The sequence below is a fragment of the Heptranchias perlo genome, chromosome 5, assembly GCF_035084215.1.
Source record: "Heptranchias perlo isolate sHepPer1 chromosome 5, sHepPer1.hap1, whole genome shotgun sequence".
NCBI classification, from domain to species: domain Eukaryota; kingdom Metazoa; phylum Chordata; class Chondrichthyes; order Hexanchiformes; family Hexanchidae; genus Heptranchias; species Heptranchias perlo.
The window spans coordinates 38,990,475-39,008,710 of NC_090329.1; the positions used below are offsets into that span (position 1 = coordinate 38,990,475).

The window sequence follows — 18,236 nt, forward strand, 5'->3', positions numbered from 1 at the left end:
GACCTACTCCGTTAATGGTAGGGCGTTGGGGAGAGTTATAGAACAAAGAGATCTGGGAGTACAGATTCATAGCTCCTTGAAAGTGGAGTCACAGGTGGATAGGGTGGTGAAGAAGGCATTCAGCATGCTTGGTTTCATTGGTCAGAACATTGAATGCAGGAGTTGGGATGTCTTGTTGAAGTTGTACAGGGCATTGGTGAGGCCACACTTGGAGTACTGTGTACAGTTCTGGTCACCCTATTATAGAAAGGATATTATTAAACTAGAAAGAGTGCAGAAAAGATTTACTAGGATGCTACCGGGACTTGATGGTTTGACTTACAGGGAGAGGTTAGACAGACTGGGACTTTTTTCCCTGGAGAGCAGGAGGTTAAGGGGTGATCTTATAGAAGTCTATAAAATAATGAGGGGCATCGATAAGGTCGATAGTCAAAATCTTTTCCCAAAGGTAGGGGAGTCTATAACGAGGGGGCATAGATTTAAGGTGAGAGGGGAGAGATACAAAAGGGTCCAGAGGGGCAATTTTTTCACTCAAAGGGTGGTGAGTGTCTGGAACGAGCTGCCAGAGGCAGTAGTGGAGGCGGGTACAATTTTGTCTTTTAAAAAGCATTTGGACAGTTACATGGGTAAGATGGGTATAGAGGGATATGGGCCAAGTGCAGGCAATTGGGACTAGCTTAGTGGTATAAACTGGGCGACATGGACATGTTGGGCCGAAGGGCCTGTTTCCATGTTGTAACTTCTATGATTCTATGATTCTAGAACTCCCCTGCTCTTCTTCAAGATAGTGCCTGGGGATCTTTATATCCTCCTGAGAGGGCAGACGGTGCCTCGGTTTAACGTTTCATCTGAAAGACAGCACCTCCGACAGTGCAGCACTCCCTCAGTACTCGATTTTGTGCTCAAGTCTCTGGAGTAGGACTTGAACCCACAGCCTTCTGACTCTGAGGCGAGACTGCGACCCACTGAGCCACAGTTAATACCTAAGAAGATTTTCCAGATCGTAGGACAAAATGAACACTGAGCAAATGGAAAAGAATAGATAGAATGGAGTTAACAGTTGGGGCAGAAAGAGTTGATGAAGAGAGAAGTCTTCAGTAAGTTTTTTGAAAACAGGGAGGGAGGAGGTAAGGTGGAAGCAGTTTCAGAATGGAGGGGCACAGTAGCAGAAAGAGCAGCCATCTATAGTGGAGCAAAGAGGACAGGGAATGAGGAATACCGCAGTGTCAGAGGAGTGAAGGATGTGAGCATGGGTATAGGGCTGAAGGAAGTCTAAGTAGGATGAGACTTGGCTATGGAGGGACTTGAAGGGGGTGCTGAGGATCTTGAAATTGATTTGAAGGGTACGGGGAGCCAGTGGATCCTAGGATAAAGGTAAGGAGGAAGGCAGCGGCATTCTAAATCGAGTTTAGTTTGTGGAAGGTGGAAGTGGGGAGGTCGGGTAGGAGAGCATTAAAGCAGTCAAACCTCAAGATAATAAAGGTATGATTGTGGCAGTTGCTCCCAGCAAAATTGTAAGGTGTATTTCGAAGTATGAGTACGCAAGCAAAATAGATCCCGTCCTGAACGAAAGTGCATTGGGAATTCGTTGCCTTGTATATGATACAATTCCTGTTCTTATTTCATCAAACAAAATTGTAATTTCTTTTTCATAGGAAGTGCGACGTGCTGAACCGTGGTTTATCAGGATATAACACAAAATGGGCTCTAAGTGTTCTCCCAAAGATCATTACCCAACCTACAGACCAAGAGACCATTGCTGCTGTTACAGTCTTTTTTGGAGCAAATGACTCTGCTTTGAAAGGTAGGCATTGCACGCAGTACCTCTGCTCTCAGACTTCCGCCATTACAAGCTTTCAGCAAGTGTGTGCCCATTAGAACTATCCCAGTTACTCAGCTGGCATGAATGCTGCCTAGGCTGAAATGAGCCATAAGCAAGGTCCTGGGTTCGATTCCCAGGCTGTGCTGTTAGCTGATCTCAGCTGGGTTTGATAGTAGGGGCTTTTCAATTGACCTCCAGTACCTCTGGGTTGGGGAGGAGAAAATCATCTACGGTGTTCCCATTCCTGATTGCTATCCAGTGACTCCTGCAGCAATGTGTGAGTGCCTGCGTGTGTACGGTCGGTGAAGAAAGGATTGAGCTTCACTGCCGGCACCCATGGAACCATGAATCAGCTGATTCAGCTGGAGGTGGAAATTTTTTTCTTCTGTCTATTTTCTCCGCTATCCTCCTCCTCACCTGATGGGGCTGAGAGACAGTTCCACGGCTGCTGCAGTACTTCACCCAAGTGACCATTCTTTATGTGTGAGCCTAGATAGTGGGTGGTCGACAGGCTATTTGACCATGGGGGTTGGGGAGGGGGGGACTGTCACAGTCAGACCCACTCTTGTCCTCACCTGACTTCCACACATGCACACTTCCAGCAACAATTGCTGGATAGTGATCAAGACCAGGTACCTTGATTTTTCTCTCCATAACCTAAAGATGTTGAGGCCCAGTTGTAAAAGCCCCTTCCACATTACTGGCAGGGGATCAGCTTTCTCAGCACAGACTTGGAATTGAATCTGGGACCTTCCAGCATCAGCTAGTCACTGGATACAACCACTAAGACCATGTGGGATGCTGACTTTTTTTCTTCAAACTATGCATATATTATAAATAGTTGGATTACACACAGGTAATTTTTTCCTTTTCCACACCCTAAGCCATTAAATTGAGCATTAATGACCACAAAACTAAAAAAAAAGTGGATCGAGTTTAAAGGTTTTTCACTGCTCTGAGAAGAGTATTGATGAAGAGCTGGTCGATCACCATCTACTTCGTAATAGTTGTTGGCAAAAGGATGTTGGACTGTTTTCTCACACCTCCTAATGACTAGTTGTGAAGAAGTTTTGGCACAGGCCTAGGAACAGATTGTCAAAGAGGACTGAAAGGGAGAAGAAAATAGTTGATTTAAAAAGTGGTGAATTATTAAAACCAAACCTATTCCAGATTCTTAAAATTCATCAACCTGAAGGCAGCGAAGAAAATGAAGATAATTTATCAGATTTTAAAATATTTTGTGAAGAAGTGGTAACAAACTAGTGCCAGTTTAGTAAAAGCTCTAATCTTCACAAAAAGTTGCATTAAAGTGAAGCAAAGATATTCTTTTATTTTTGAAAGACAGAATGATGGAGTTAATTGCATCAGGGGCAGTTTTCCTAGAACTTCATTGTATGACTTGTACTCTGCAGGTTTATCATCTCCCAGACCACAATGTATAACTTGTCCTTTTTGGTTTGTGACTAGATGTGAACCCAGTACAGCATGTTCCTCTCGACGAGTATGCTGAAAATCTGAAATGTATAATCCAACACCTGAAATCTATAGGCGTTTGTGAAGAAACGGTGATCCTGATAACACCCCCTCCTCTGGATGAGTCAGCCTGGGGAGAAGCATGCATTGCCAAGGGTAATGGAAACACCTTCTCACAAACAATCAAAAAAAAACACTGCAGTTAATAAGTTGTGAGTCATTAGAATCTGTAATTATTTGAGCACAACAGGAATCTTCTGTGATTGTTAGTGGATAGAGAGCAAGGCAGATGAGCTATCAGTCTCCTGAGGCACGCTGCCACCTTGGTGTCCTCATTCCATTTTGGATTAAGTTTTGAAGACTGTAATATGAGAAAATATATTGTTTTTTCACTTTAAAAAAATATTTAATTTTTGTGGTAAATTCCTTTCCAATTGTGTTGTGTTACAGAAACTAAGATAAGTTAAAGCATAGAATGTGAATAGCAATTTTGGAAATTATGTATGATGAAAACATTTCTTCGCTCTTTCTCTCTCTCTTTTTCTGTCTCTCTCTCTCTCTTCCAATCCCTTTCCCTCCCACCAATATTCCTTTTTAGGTTCTCCTCAAATAGGTCTCTATCAATGCTGCTTCTAAAATGGCTGTCATTAGGAGCTGGGCTTGACTCTCCTTCCCACCTTCTCTTGGAGAGAGTTCTTTGCTATATCTCTCAGATATTTCAGCTGAAACCAGGAACTCTTCATAGAGTCACAGAATCTTACAGCACAGAAGGAGAGTCCGACTCTCTTGCCCTTTTCTCATAGCCCTGCAATTTTTTCCTTTCCAAGTATATATCTAATTCCTTTTTGAAAGTTACTGTTGAATCTGTTTCCAACACCCTTTCAGGCAGTGCGTTCCAAATCATAACAACTCACTGCGTAAAAATATTCCTCCTCATCTCCCCCCAGGTTCTTTTGCCAATTATCTTAAATCTGTGTCCTCTGGTTATCAACCCTTCTGCCACTGGAAACAGTTTCTCCCTATCTACTCTATCAAATCCCTTCATAATTTTGAACACCTCTATTAAATCGCCCCTTAATCATCTCTGCTCCAATGAGAGCATATAATCAAGGCTGACACCTCAGTGCAGTACTGAGTATTCGGATGAGCCATTAAACCGAGGCCCCGTCTGCCCTCCCAGGTGGAAGTAAAAGATCCTACAGCAACATTTGAAGAAGAGCAAGGGAGTTCTCCCCGGTGTCCTGGCCAATATTTATCCCTCAACCAATATCACTAAAACCGATTATCTGGTCATTATCTCATTGATGTTGGTGGGAGCTTGCTGTGTGCAAATTGGCTGCCTAATTTCCTACATTACAACAGTGACTACACTTCAAATGTATTTAATTGGCTGTAAAGCACTTTGGGATGTCCTGAGGTCATTATATAAATGCAAATCCTTTCTTTCTTTTTCTTAACACAGACTATGCCATGACTACAGTTTTGAAATTGACAAAATTCTATCCTTGGAAGGTACGGCAAAAAGAAACGTAACTGAGGCTTAGGAGAGGCCATAACACATTTGGATAAATATTGAGAGAGCCTTGTGTTGCCTTTATTTTTGAGTTTTAATTCAGCACGGCTAAAAAGTATCCGTTTGTATGAGTCACAATGTACCCAGTTTAGAGCAGTTGATACTGCAGACACGATTCTGCCTGTTCTGAGTATGGTGGCAATAAGTGTAGTGCAGATAATACCAAAGTAACCTCAAGGCTACCATGGCCAGATCAGAAACTTGCTGCGGAACACACACCCTATATTTTTGCTGCATTTGCATTGTTTTTTTCCCGGATACACAAATGCAAGCACACCAACAAAAACAATTATGCAATCTCTTTCCACTTTTTTTTTTCATTCTCACTCCATCCTTAACTTTAGTTTCTCACTCCTCTGAATCCCCGCACAAGCTGATTACAATTGACCAGTCGGAATTATGTGGCTGAAATTCCCCTACTGGTGCAATTGTGGTTTTTATACCCAATGCTGGCACAAACCACGCCAGGAAACAGTGCACTTAGTGCACCAAAATTTCCCCCTCCAGCTTGTTTGAATAATTATTTATAACTGGAAATGCATTTTTTCCCCTCGTGCAGGGAGCAAGCCCAATGAACAAGTGGCATTTCTAGCCAGTAAGTCCAAATTAAAGGGATGTGTGCATTTAAAGGTAAGTACCTACATATGGGGTCAAATATTTCTCCCACCCATTATCAAACTTTGAATCAATTTCAGATATTTGTCAACCTTGGTCAAGGCTGATGTTTTAATTGGATAGTCCGGTGATGAAGGTTAGAATACTGGAGTCTGGTCTTCAGTTGCTTCAAAGCCTTTATTCAGAGAGATCCCATTACACACCCTCCTATAAATGGATACAAGAGAGTCCCTGATTGATACCCACCACCTGAATACAATTAACACTAATTGATAGAAATCACATGGATACAATTAACAGCTATTGGGGAGGGGAAGAGATGTCCAGACTAAATGAAGTGAAAGGAAATCCAGTGGGCAAGTGAAGCAGCAGCACAGCACCCCCTACCCCTCCGTTTGATGGGTGTGCAGCTGCATGAAGTGGGTGCAAGAAAGGTTGGCCAATTTGGTATTTATGGGCACTGTTCCAAGAGGTCGCCAATGCAGCAGATGGTAAGTCAGCTCAACACTGTGTACACTACGTGTGGGACTTAGGAACAGATGGAGAGGAAGACAGGACATTTAAAGGAATCAGGCAAGGATACAGCATCCAACAGTATCATGTATTTTGATAAAGATTGCTTCCCACAAAGTGTTGCCTGTTCCATGTGTACCCCTCACCAATGTCAAGCCCTCATGCAACCTTACAGCTCATTCTTTATATCTCTAACGTAGAGCCATACCTCAAAAAGGGACAGCTTCATGATGTAATGTAGAATTGTAAACTTACTACACTTTCAACTTTCACGACCATAACACGTTAAAAATTTTTTCTATCAGCCTGGCTGAATGATGCACAAATACTTACTGACACCCAGCTTGTCGTGCAGATCACTGTACTTGTGCTCTTTCAATTTTCAACCTCTCAAGATCACTTTTCTGTTGGTACAACTAGATTGCACTTTGAGAGTTTACTAATTGCCCACTAAGCAAAACCTCTCCCCCTCTCCAGATTCCCCCCAGCCCTGATCCCACATCCTTCCCTAGTTTCTCGCCTATCTCCCCTCATGTTCTTTCCGAGCTCATCTTGTCCTTGAGACTCACCCCCTTCTCCCCTGTCCCCATTCCCACTAAACTGCTGACCATCCAATTTCTCTTCCTGGCCCCAATATGAGTTGTCATTGTAAATTGTTCCTTCTCCTCAGCTACTGTCTCCCTCCCTTTCTAAACAGCCTCCCAAAGCTGTGTCCACATTCTCCTTCGAGCTACTCTTTTGGTCCTACTCTCACCTTTGTCTGAAAACTGATGCAAAATATTTATTAAGCATCTTTGCCATTTCCTCGCTTATATTCAATACATCTCTAAGTGGTCCCACCCTTTCTTTGACTATCCTTTTGCATCATTTGTACTTATAAAAAGCTTTGCTATTTCGCTTTACGTTGGTCAGTCTTCTTTCATACTCCCTAATCTCTCTCTTTCGTTCCTCCTATCTTTTATAATTCTCATTATTTTCTCCTGTATTATCCTCCCTATATTTATCATATGCCTTTTTTTAAATCATATTTTTGTTCTATTTATCAATGGACCCCTATAGAACCGTTTTAGAAAGTAGTTCTTGTTTGCCTGAAAGCCAGCCCCTCTGCTGTTAAAGCCATCTTGTAATGTAAACGGGGAAATTGTAACGCCACCTAGAGAGAGTGCGATGGCAAGCAAACATGACCACTCCAAGGCTAAGTCGAGGTGCTGAGTTTTCCCTAACTCTCTAACCTGTAGAGTATTTTCCCAGCAATTGGAAGAATGACCAGAGCTAGAAAAAAGTGTTTAAGAAAAACTTTAACACAAAAAAAACTGTGGGTGTAAAAGCAGAGCTGCTTTGGAAATTTTAAAAATAATTCTTCCATTCTGTAAACTTCCCCAATTGCTGGGGGAGCTTTGTGTGGGTGAGTGCCGAAACCTGCCTGTTCAGAGTGGGGCAGGAATGTCTCCACCCCTCAGCCTGGCAGCAGGCATGTTTGTTTGCCATCTCTACCTTGGGTTGCACACTTCTGTTTGCACCGCAGGCAGAGATAGCCTGATATTGGCAGTACAGCTAGAACCCACCAAATTTGTTGGTGATCGCTATCTCCGACACCCACTCCACCTCTGCTTTTATATTACAAAGTAGTGATGCCATTAGCAGCAAACTTATAACATAATAGGGCAAACTATTAGAATCAATACTGAGAGATAGGATAAACTGTCATTTGGAAAGGTATGGTTTAATCAGGGATAGTCAGCATGGATTTGTTCAGGGAAGGTCATGCCTTACAAATCTGATTAAATTCTTTGAGGAAGTGACAAGGAGGATTGATGAGGGTAGTGCAGCGGATGTTGTCTGCATGGATTTTAGTAAGGCATTTGACAAGGTCCCACATGGCAGACTGGTCAGAAAGGTAAAAGCCCATGGGATACAGGGAAATGTGGTGAATTGGATCCAAAATTGGCTCAGTAACAGGAAACAAAGGGTAAAAGTCAATGGATGTCTTTGCGAATGGAGATCCGTTTCCAGTGGTGTGCCACAGGGCTCAGTGTTGGGTCCCTTGCTGTTTGTGGTATATATTAATGATTTGGATTTGGACTTGAACGTAGGGGGCATGATTGGCAAATTTGCAGACGACACAAAAATTGGCCGTGTAGTTGATAGTGAAGAGGATAGCTGTAGACTCCAGGAAGATATCAATGGGTTGGTGGAGTGGGTGGAAAAGTGGCAAATGGAGTTCAACCCGGAGAAGTATGAGGTAATGCACTTAGGGAGGGCAAACAGTAAAAGGGAATACGCAGTAAATGAGAATATATTGAGAGGGGTAGAGGAAGTGAGAGACCTTGGAGTGCATGTGCACAGGTCCCTGAAGGTGGCAGTACAGGTAGATAAGGTTGTGAAGAAGGCATACGGAATGCTCTCCGTTATTAGCTGAGGGATAGAATACAATAGCAGGGATGTAATGATGGAACTGTATAAAACGCTGGTAAGGCCACAGCTGGAGTATTGTGTGCTGTTCTGGTCATCACATTACTGGAAGGATGTAATTGCTCTGGAGAGAGTGCACAGAAGATTTACAAGAATGTTGTCAGGGCATGAAAATTGCAGCTGCGAGGAGCGATTGGATAGGCTGGGGTTGTTTTTCTTGGAGCAGAGGAGGCTGAGGGGAGACTTGATTGAGGTGTACAAAATTATGAGGGGCCCAGATAGAGTAGACAGGAAGTACCTGTTTCCCCTAGTGGCGAGTTCAAGAACTAGAGGACATAGATTTGAGCTGATTGGCAGAAGGATTAGAGGGGACATGAGGAAAAACTTTTTTACCCAGAGGATGGTGGGTGTTTGGAATTCCCTGCCCGAATTGGTGGTAGAGGCAAGGAACCTCAACTCTTTTAAAACGTACCTGCACCTGCACCTAAAGTGCTGTAAGCTGCAGGGCTATGGACCGGGTGCTGGAAGGTGGGATTAGAATGGGCACCTGGTTGTTCTTCGAGCCGGCGCGGACACAATGGGCCGAATGGCCCCCTTCTGTGCTGTATAAGAACATAAGAAATAGGAGCAGGAGTAGGCCAATCGGCCCCTCGAGCCTGCTCTGCCATTCAATAAGATCATGGCTGATCTGGTCCTAACCTCAAATCTAAAATCATGTCCAATTTCCTGCCCGCTCCCCGTAACCCCTAATTCCCTTTACTTCTAGGAAACTGTCTATTTCTGTTTTAAATTTATTTAATGATGTAGCTTCCACAGCTGCCTGGGGCAGCAAATTCCACAGACCTACTACCCTCTGAGTGAAGAAGTTTCTCCTCATCTCAGTTTTGAAAGAGCAGCCCCTTATTCTAAGATTATGCCCCCTCGTTCTAGTTTCACCCATCCTTGGGAACATCCTTACCGCATCCACCCGATCAAGCCCCTTCACAATCTTGTATGTTTCAATAAGATCGCCTCTCATTCTTCTGAACTCCAATGAGTAAAGTCCCAATCTACTCAACCTCTCCTCATATGTCCACCCCCTCATCCCCGGGATTAACCGAGTGAACCTTCTTTGTACTGCCTCGAGAGCAAGTATGTCTTCTTAAGTATGGACACCAAAACTGTATGCAGTATTCCAGGTGCGGTCTCACCAATACCTTATATAACTGCAGCAATACCTCCCTGTTTTTATATTCTATCCCCCTAGCAATAAAAGCCAACATTCCATTGGCCTTCTTGATCACCTGCTGCACCTGCATACTAACCTTTTGATTTTCTTGCACTAGGACCCCCAGATCCCTTTGTACTGCAGTACTTTCCAGTTTCTCGCCATTGAGATAATAACTTGCTCTCCGATTTTTCCTGCCAAAGTGCATAACCTCACATTTTCCAACATTGTATTGCATCTGCCAAATCTCCGCCCACTCACCCAGCCTGTCTATATCCCCTTGTAGGTTTTTTATGTCCTCCTCACTCTCTACTTTCCCTCCCATCTTTGTATCATCTGCAAACTTTGATATGTTACACTCGGTCCCCTCCTCCAAATCGTTAATATAGATTGTAAAGAGTTGGGGACCCAGCACCGACCCCTGCGGAACACCACTGGCTACTGGTTGCCAGTCCGAGAATGTACCATTTATCCCAACTCTCTGCTTCCTGTTAGATAACCAATCCTCCACCCATGCCATAATATTACCCCCAATCCAGTGATTCTTTATCTTGAGCAATAATCTTTTATGTGGCACCTTGTCGAATGCCTTCTGGAAGTCTAAATACACTACATCCACTGGTTCCCCTTTATCCACTCTGTACATTATATCCTCAAAGAACTCGAGCAAATTTGTCAGACATGACTTCCCCTTCGTAAAGCCATGCTGACTTTGTCCTATTAAATTATGTTTATCCAAATGTTCCGCTACTGTCTCCTTAATAATAGACTCCAAAATTTTACCCACCACAAATGTTAGGCTAACTGGTCTATAATTTCCAGCCTTCTGCCTACTACCCTTTTTAAATAACGGTGTTACATTAGCAGTTTTCCAATCTGCCGGGACCTTTGCCGAGTCCAGAGAATTTTGGAAAATTATTACCAAAGCATCCACAATCCCTACTGCCACTTCCCTCAAGACCCTGGGATATAAGCCATCAGGTCCAGGGGATTTATCCGCCTTGAGTCCCATTAATTTACTGAGTACCAATTCCTTAGTGATTTTAATCGCATTTAGCTCCTCCCCCCCCCCCCCCCCAGAGCCCCCCGTTTGTCCACTGTTGGGATATTTTTAGTGTCCTCTACCGTAAAGACTGAAACAAAATATTTGTTCAGCATTTTTGCCATCTCCATGTTTCCCACCATTAATTTCCCGGTCTCAACCTCTAAGGGACCTACGTTTGCCTTAGCCACCCTTTTACTTTTTATATAACTGTAGAAACTCTTGCTATCTGTTTTTATATTTTTTGCTAATTTATTTTCATAATCTATCTTCCCTTTCTTAATCAATCCTTTTGTTACTTTTTGCTGTCTTTTGAAGACTTCCCAATCTTCTATCCTCCCACTAAGTTTGGCTACCTTATATGTCCTTGTTTTTAGTCGGATACTATCCTTAATTTCTTTACTTAGCCACGGATGGCTGTCATTTCTATGGTTCTATCCATGGTTCTAAATGGGTTCTAAAACTTGAATTTAGTAATTCTGTAAAGTTCAGATCCAAATCTGTATGCAGCTAGCATTGCTGATTACCCCCTGTGTAGTAAATTGTCTAGGTTCTAATCATATATTAGAACCACACTGTATATGGTTCATGGGGACTAGCCATATGTTCTAATTGAGTGTAGATTTTTTGCATATGTTTAATCGTTTTTCCTTAGAGGCATGCAGTGTCGTACTAGGAGAGGCTGCTTATGACTGTGTTCCTTATTAGGTGGTAAATTGGACAGATGTAATTCAGTAACTAAGCAGTATGCTGGAGCCTGTGTCAAGGTAGCAACAGAATGTGGGACTGATGTTCTTGATCTCTGGACCTTGATGCAAATGGAGAATCGGGTAAGGAAAGAGACAAGATGCACTGTGAAAAATTTATAATGCTTAATATTTTGAACTTGTTCTCTGGGATCATTGCAGCTTTTCTTTTGGTGTCACTCAAGTAATCTTCTGAATACAGCATTGTGTTCATTTATTATACCTGCACTCATACAAACAACAGCCAAAATGGACCATATCACTGTATTTTATTCAGATCAATAGATACACCATAATGTAAATAAATTCACTTTTTAAAAATTTAAAACAACAAAGGTGCTCCAATGGCTCAGTAGAAAAATTCCCTGCCAAGTTCCCACTGACCCATCTGGATCAGGAAGATCCCAGATTCAATTCCTGGTCTATGTTGAATTAGCTAATCTCAGCCATGGTGGTGATTAGGGTGCTGGAAAAGGCTTTGGTGCCATTGGATTGAGCATCGAATATCAGCCAGAGTTTGCATTGTTGATCGCTGTCCGCTGACCCTGGGTGGAAGGTGTACACGTGAAGACAATGGACTCATAAGGCCCAGTTATAACGCCCTCTCTTTTGCTCTTCCCCACAATCAGTTATCCCTGTGCATGCTTCTATACGAATAATGTTTATCTGGTGAGGTGGCGGGGGTGACCACTGCTCTTGAAGTGTACCCCAGCATTCATCAGTGCCAAGAGGAGCAATGGAAGGAAACTTCAAGGGGTTTAAAAAAAAAGTGCAACAAGGGTTAGGAATCTCATTCACCATTTATTATCTACTATAACTTTCATACCACAAAGTGTGGGGAAAGAAACCATCTAAAATAATGAATACTTGTCAGTGATTCAACCAAGCAGTTCTGATTACATTATAAGATATAAATGACCTATGGGTCTGGCTCAACTGATTAATGCAATGAGATCGTGACGGCTCCAGGTCCAACCTTCCAATTTGTGTACTGGACTAGCTGATCTCAGCCTGGGCGTGAATGGGGCACTGTAGTTGGCCTGGGCCCTCCTGGATTAGGAGGGCAAAGTCATCCAGGGTTTCAATTTTCTCCTTTCTCGCCAAATCATACTACAGTAGATTTCTATAAACACCAACAGCCCCCCAGGACCACACCCAAAGGATTAACCAGGAAATAGATACATTGTATAACCACAAAAAGAATGCTACAAATGAGGGTGAGATCACTCACGGGTATCATCTTAAATTGGGTGGCACTAATTGGACTGTAGGATCACATTTATACAAGAGGATTCAGGTTTGTAAGTGGGGTCTCTAGGGTCAAAGTGGCTCCAACTGGACAAACCTGGCAGTGGAAGTTTGAAACAATGTCAACCTTCTGCGGTAGACTCAGTAATCCGATACTTGAACAAGGCGGATCTGCCGTATCCCAGGAAATTAATGGTTGACCAGCCAGTCTGGTTCACTAATGGAACCTGGAGAAGTAGATCCCTCACTGGAGGCTGAAAGGCTGACAACTCTGCTGCAAGCCTGTGCCCTAAAAGGTAGGGTGGTTCCAGTTGCACCAGCAGTAGGAAGTGTAACAGGGCTTTGTACAAGTAAGCAGTGGTTTTACCTTGTTAAACCTCAGCAGTGTCCCGACGGACATTTGGGAGGAGAGGGGCTTCCCCCACCCTTACCCTTGGCCCTGCTAAACTGTGCCTAAGCTCTCTGGAATTGGGTGAGTAGGCTGTATCCCTACAGGAGAGAAAGCATGTAGTCTATGGGGAAAACAAAAACTCTAGATATGTGGATTTATCAGTGGATGTTAAATACGGTGATGAGTTTCTGTGCATGTCGGGTATCTGGCTGGCAAAAAAAAGTTTGATTGCATTATGTTTTAAATCAGTTTTGTTTCACTTTTGTACAATTTATAATGTGGAGGAAACTCTATGCGTCCTTCAGTTACATTAGAATACATTTCCACACCGCAAGATATGTCAGATATCTTGTACGGAAAAAGTCACCACTTATTGTATTGAAACAGTGGGACATGAGTCAAGATCTTTGTAAGACCACGTAATGGATTTGTAATGCACTCAGCAAATCCATTACTTAGGGTTCCACAAGAATTTTAGACCTTTGAATGAGAGGTGATTTTAGGGAGGGGAGCAGCTAGAGGTAAGAATATAGTAATTACTCCTGCAGTTTCTATATGCGATACTTTTTTAAAAGTAAGCTCGTAGCATACAGTTAAAATAAATTCCATTATTTATGAGTACACTTTGCATAAAAGCCTGATACAGTACTACAGCTCGAGTAGGTAAGCAGCTTATAGCAGTGTGTGTCGGCAGTGCCACTCGGGCAGAATGAATGGCCCGAACTCCATGCCTCTGATAGCTGCCAGGATCTGAATTTTCATGGCCGCTGAGAGTTGCCTTATAAGGCAGTGCAAAACACAGGTTTTTATCCCATTGGCTGCCACCCAGTCCCAGAGCAGCCAGTGGCGCAGTGCAAAGGAAAAAGATGGATAGTAGCGCTTATAGGTCTCTGCTTGTCCACTGCTTTCCTGGCACGGTACTGCCAACGTAAAATTGCCTTAATTCAACTTGTATTATCTCTTTGGTACAATGACTACTGTGACTGTACAGTAATTTTAAAATATCTTTTCTGTGAATGAATAAACCTTATGTATCCAACACTTATCCGTTGAACTGCATAAATTTGAAGGTCCATTTTTCTAATGCAACACAGGACTTTTCCTCCTATCTTTTGGATGGCCTCCATTTATCAGAGGAAGGAAATAAGTTTCTTGAAACCCATTTATGGCCCCTGCTGGAAAAGAAAGAAGAAAGAATGCCGATAATCCTGCCACACTGGAGAAACATAGATCACCTAAACCCTGAAGCCAGTCTACTGGTCTAATTGAAGTGCACACTGGGTTTTAACACATATAGCGTGTCAAGGATTCATGTTCCATTGAACTTAGAAGCTACAGAACATAGTATATGAAGGGTGACAGTAATGCACGCATCATATGAGATGGGTATGTCATTTATGCAACTGGCGCACCTTCAGACAAATGAATTCCAGCTGCTTGGTCACTAACTCTCGGCTTGTTTTTTCCATGCTGCATTTTTAATGTTTGTTTCCTCTCCTTTAGACAGCCCTCTCAAACACCCCACACTATTCTTCAGCTGCAAACAGCTGCCAACCACTAATGGATCCAGGCCTCTGCCAATGATGCTCTCCAGCTGGCCACTAACTGGTGCTGAAGAGCAAGCCAGGGTGACTGTTCAGGGTTCTTTCAATGCACCCTGCAGGAATAGGCTGCACTTCCATAGTGCTTCTATGGAACAGCACATTTATGACCAGGAGCTCATGGGCAGGGGTAATGGTTAAAGTGGGATTTTTCCAGTGAGGTTACACAAGCCTTTTGTAAACTTGACCCTGGGCTTGGTCACCTTTATTTTTTGTTACAAGTTAAAATGGTAGGCAATATTTTATTAGTTTGAATTTATTGAGCCCAAATATTGACCCTGTCCCAAATTGTGGGGATGAGGTCATTTCCATAATTAGGATGGGTGGCCTGCAGCTTTAGGTGGTAGTCAAAGCAGCAGCCTGCTGGTACGAGAGAGGGATGCTGAAAATGGCAGAGCTAAAGAAAGAAAGCAGATACTCGATTGCCTATATTATGTATAATGTTAAGGGATCATGCTGAATAAGACAGTACATAATTTTTTATTTTACTGGACCTCACTGCTTTGCAGCTTTCTCTTAAGAAAAATCTAACTGCTTATGCAACATCCTGTTTCAAAAACCTAACTGCCTGCCTGTGTCCCTGTCTATGTCTTAACTCTCCCACCATTCACAAACACAAAAAGGGAACTAAGACTTTTGATTTTTCTGTACTTCATAGCTGTCTGTTATAGATGGTTTCTCATCTTATGGTAGGAAAGTGGGAGGTAGAAGATCAGTCATGATCTTAGTGAATTGGAGAGCAGACGCGAGGGGCCGGATGCCTGACTTGTGCTCCTATTTCTTATGTTTTCACCGATGTATTACCGTCTTTCAGGTTTTAGATTGAATTCTCCAGAGTCGGTATACCTTTATCTCAATCTGCGTTGTTTAAAACTGTCAAATATCATTTTAATTTTACTCATTTTTTCCTATTACCCCTATATAAATTACTGCCCTTTCTTCTCCATTCATCACCGTGATGTAGTTCTGGGAGTAGAATGATACTGAGCAGAATAAGGGCATTTTGTTTGTAAATTTGTGTTTAATAGATTAATATCAAACATTGCTTCCTATGTACTTTTATGAGGTAAGGTGTATAGGATGACACCTCACCAGCAGACTGATTGAGATCCATAAACTGAGATAGCTGCGTTGGGAGTTTTAAGCCTGTTGCAATCACACTGTCGGTGAATATTCCAACTATTGCAGTGCTTGATCCATGAAGTAAGGTGGGACCAGGCTCGTGTGGAGCATGTACACCAGCATGGACGTGTTGGGCCAAACGGCCTGTGCTGTAAAATTCTATGTAATACAGTATGTGTGAGGTACTGAGACAACACTCCATCATGCCAGTTCAACAATTTAACCTGAGTGGGAAAGGAGGTGGTGGCTGATTGCTGATATTCACCCAAAATCTCTTGGCTGTGGCCCAGAAAGAAGCAAGGAGGACGAACCCCACAAATGTCAAAGCAAAGGCTCAAGTCCTGTAGAGAGATCTCTGGAGTGGACCCATTCGGACTCTGGGTCACCCTGGCCTCAAACAACCTTACTGACTATTCACGGGTCTGATCTGTGAAAGGTGTGTCATCATCCTTAGTCAAACTCACAATCATCTTCAAGAGTTGAGCTCATCTTTGAGCAGATTTTGTGGATTGAACATGTATCGAAGGCTGGACAGGAGGCTTCTTCCTGGCAGGCAGAGATCAAGCTTGGAACTGAATTGCTTTAGCAGCAAATGAAGGATGCAATATACAGAACACAATTTTAAGTGTTTTACCAATATTTTCAATTGATTAGTCCACTCCCACTGGGCATTTAAAAAAAGTTGTGGTTATGCTTGAGTTTGAGTAAGATGAGCACTGGAACAGCTGCAAAGATAGCTGCTTATTAAAAAAAACATTTTTAAACATGGTTTTAATTCTTTTGAATTTGTGTTAGATAGTTTGCAATCCCAGTGTTTACCAAGAAAGCGACATGCATTGCGACAACATGCAAGGAGGGAGATGCTCTCTTCGCAACCTTCACCAGCAGGTCCTACCAGGCTGCACATCTCTTTTGAGGAGGCAGGATGCCCTGAGTAGGGATAATGGGCAGGTACTCAAATTGATGTCCCAGAGGGATCTGTGTTGGGCCCTCAACTATTCACTGTATTTATTAACTTAGATGACACAATAGAGAGCCACATATCCAAGTTTACAATGACACAAAGATAGGCAGCATTTTAAGCAGTGTAGATGGAAGAATAAAATTACAGAGATTATATTAATAGATTAAGTGAATGAAATCCATTTGCCATAGTTTTGCCCAATGTGGACAAGTGTGAGGTCATCCATTTTGGACCTAAAAAGGCTAGATCAGAGTACTTTCTAAATGATGAAAAGCTTGAAACAGTGGAGTTCAAAGAGACTTAGGGGGTCCATGTACATAGATCATTAAAATGGTCATAGACAGGTACAAAAAAATAATCAAAAAGGCTAATAGAATGCTGGCCTTTATATCGAGAGGACCAGAATACAAGGGTGTTGACGTTTTCCAAAGCTATACAAAGCCCTGGTTAGAGTACAGCTGGAGCACTGCGTTCAGTTCTGGGCACCGGATCTTACGAAGGATATGCCTTGGAGGGAGTGCAGCGTAGATTTTCTAGAATGATACCTGGACTCCAAAGGGTTAAATTACGAGGAGCGATTACACAAACGAGGATTGTATTCCCTGGAATTTAGAAGATTAAAGGGTGATTTGATCAAAATATTGAGGGGAACTGATAGGGTAGAGAGAAACTATTTCCGCTGGTTGGGGATTCTAGGACTAGGGCACATGGCCTAAAAATTAGAGCCAGAACTTCCAGGAATGGAGTTAGGAAACACATCGACATGCAAAGAGTGGTAGACTTTTGGAACTCTCTTCCACAAGCCGCAGTGGTTGCTGGCTGAATTGTTAATTTTAAATCTGAGATTGATTGATTTTTGTTAACCAAAGGTATTACGGGATATGGGGCGAAGGCAGGTATATAGAGTTAGGTCACAGATCAGCCACGATCTCATTGAATGGTGGAACAGGCTCGAGGGGCTAAATGGCCGACTCCTGTTCCTATGCTCCCACGCCTCTTGGATATCAGCTAGGAAGGGCAGCCCAGTGAGGACACATCATCAGATTTACTCAGACCGCTATAGTTTGTTTTGGTTGGCCAGGAGTCAGACATAAGCAGAAACCCTGTTCTGTGGTCAGTGTGCTCCAAATCTGTCATCAGCCAATCCTTTCCCAGCAGCACACATAGACCTCGATTTTAATGCGCCCTCCGACAGAGAGGGTCGGGGATGGGGTTTAAAATATTGAATCACGCAACCCGCTACATTATTGGCCGTCGTAATATTTGCAGCAGGGATTCAGGCCCTGGATGAGCTCCCACTAAAAGCAGGTGGAGGCCTACTTAATGGCATCGGCGCTGCACATATTTTTAACCTCAGCACAGGGGGAGGCCTGCGTGGCGGGAGGAGCCGACTGGCCAGAAGTGACCAAGGTAAGTTTTACAACTTTGCCTGTTTTTAAGCTCTTTGTGCGCCAGGAGGAGCAGGAGTGCTCTCCCCAGGAAACATTCAGTCGCCCTAGCCCCGGCC

At 43.0% G+C, this 18,236-nt stretch overlaps 1 protein-coding gene across 2 annotated transcripts in view; it reads left to right on the plus strand.

The window, feature by feature from the left end:
* The window catches only part of iah1 (isoamyl acetate hydrolyzing esterase 1 (putative)), a 34,048-nt gene that overhangs the window by 5,820 nt on the left and 9,992 nt on the right, over positions 1–18,236 (plus strand). Inside the window, exons 3-6 of one of the 2 annotated variants that reach the window (XM_067984255.1) lie at positions 1,656–1,804; positions 3,290–3,451; positions 11,366–11,487; positions 14,137–16,529. In XM_067984255.1, the coding sequence (XP_067840356.1) occupies positions 1,656–1,804; positions 3,290–3,451; positions 11,366–11,487; positions 14,137–14,307 (604 nt within the window). In that variant the 3' untranslated portion in view covers positions 14,308–16,529. Of the gene's footprint in view, positions 1–1,655; positions 1,805–3,289; positions 3,452–11,365; positions 11,488–14,136; positions 16,530–18,236 lie in introns of those variants that run through there. The other variant, XM_067984256.1, reaches the window with a different exon arrangement.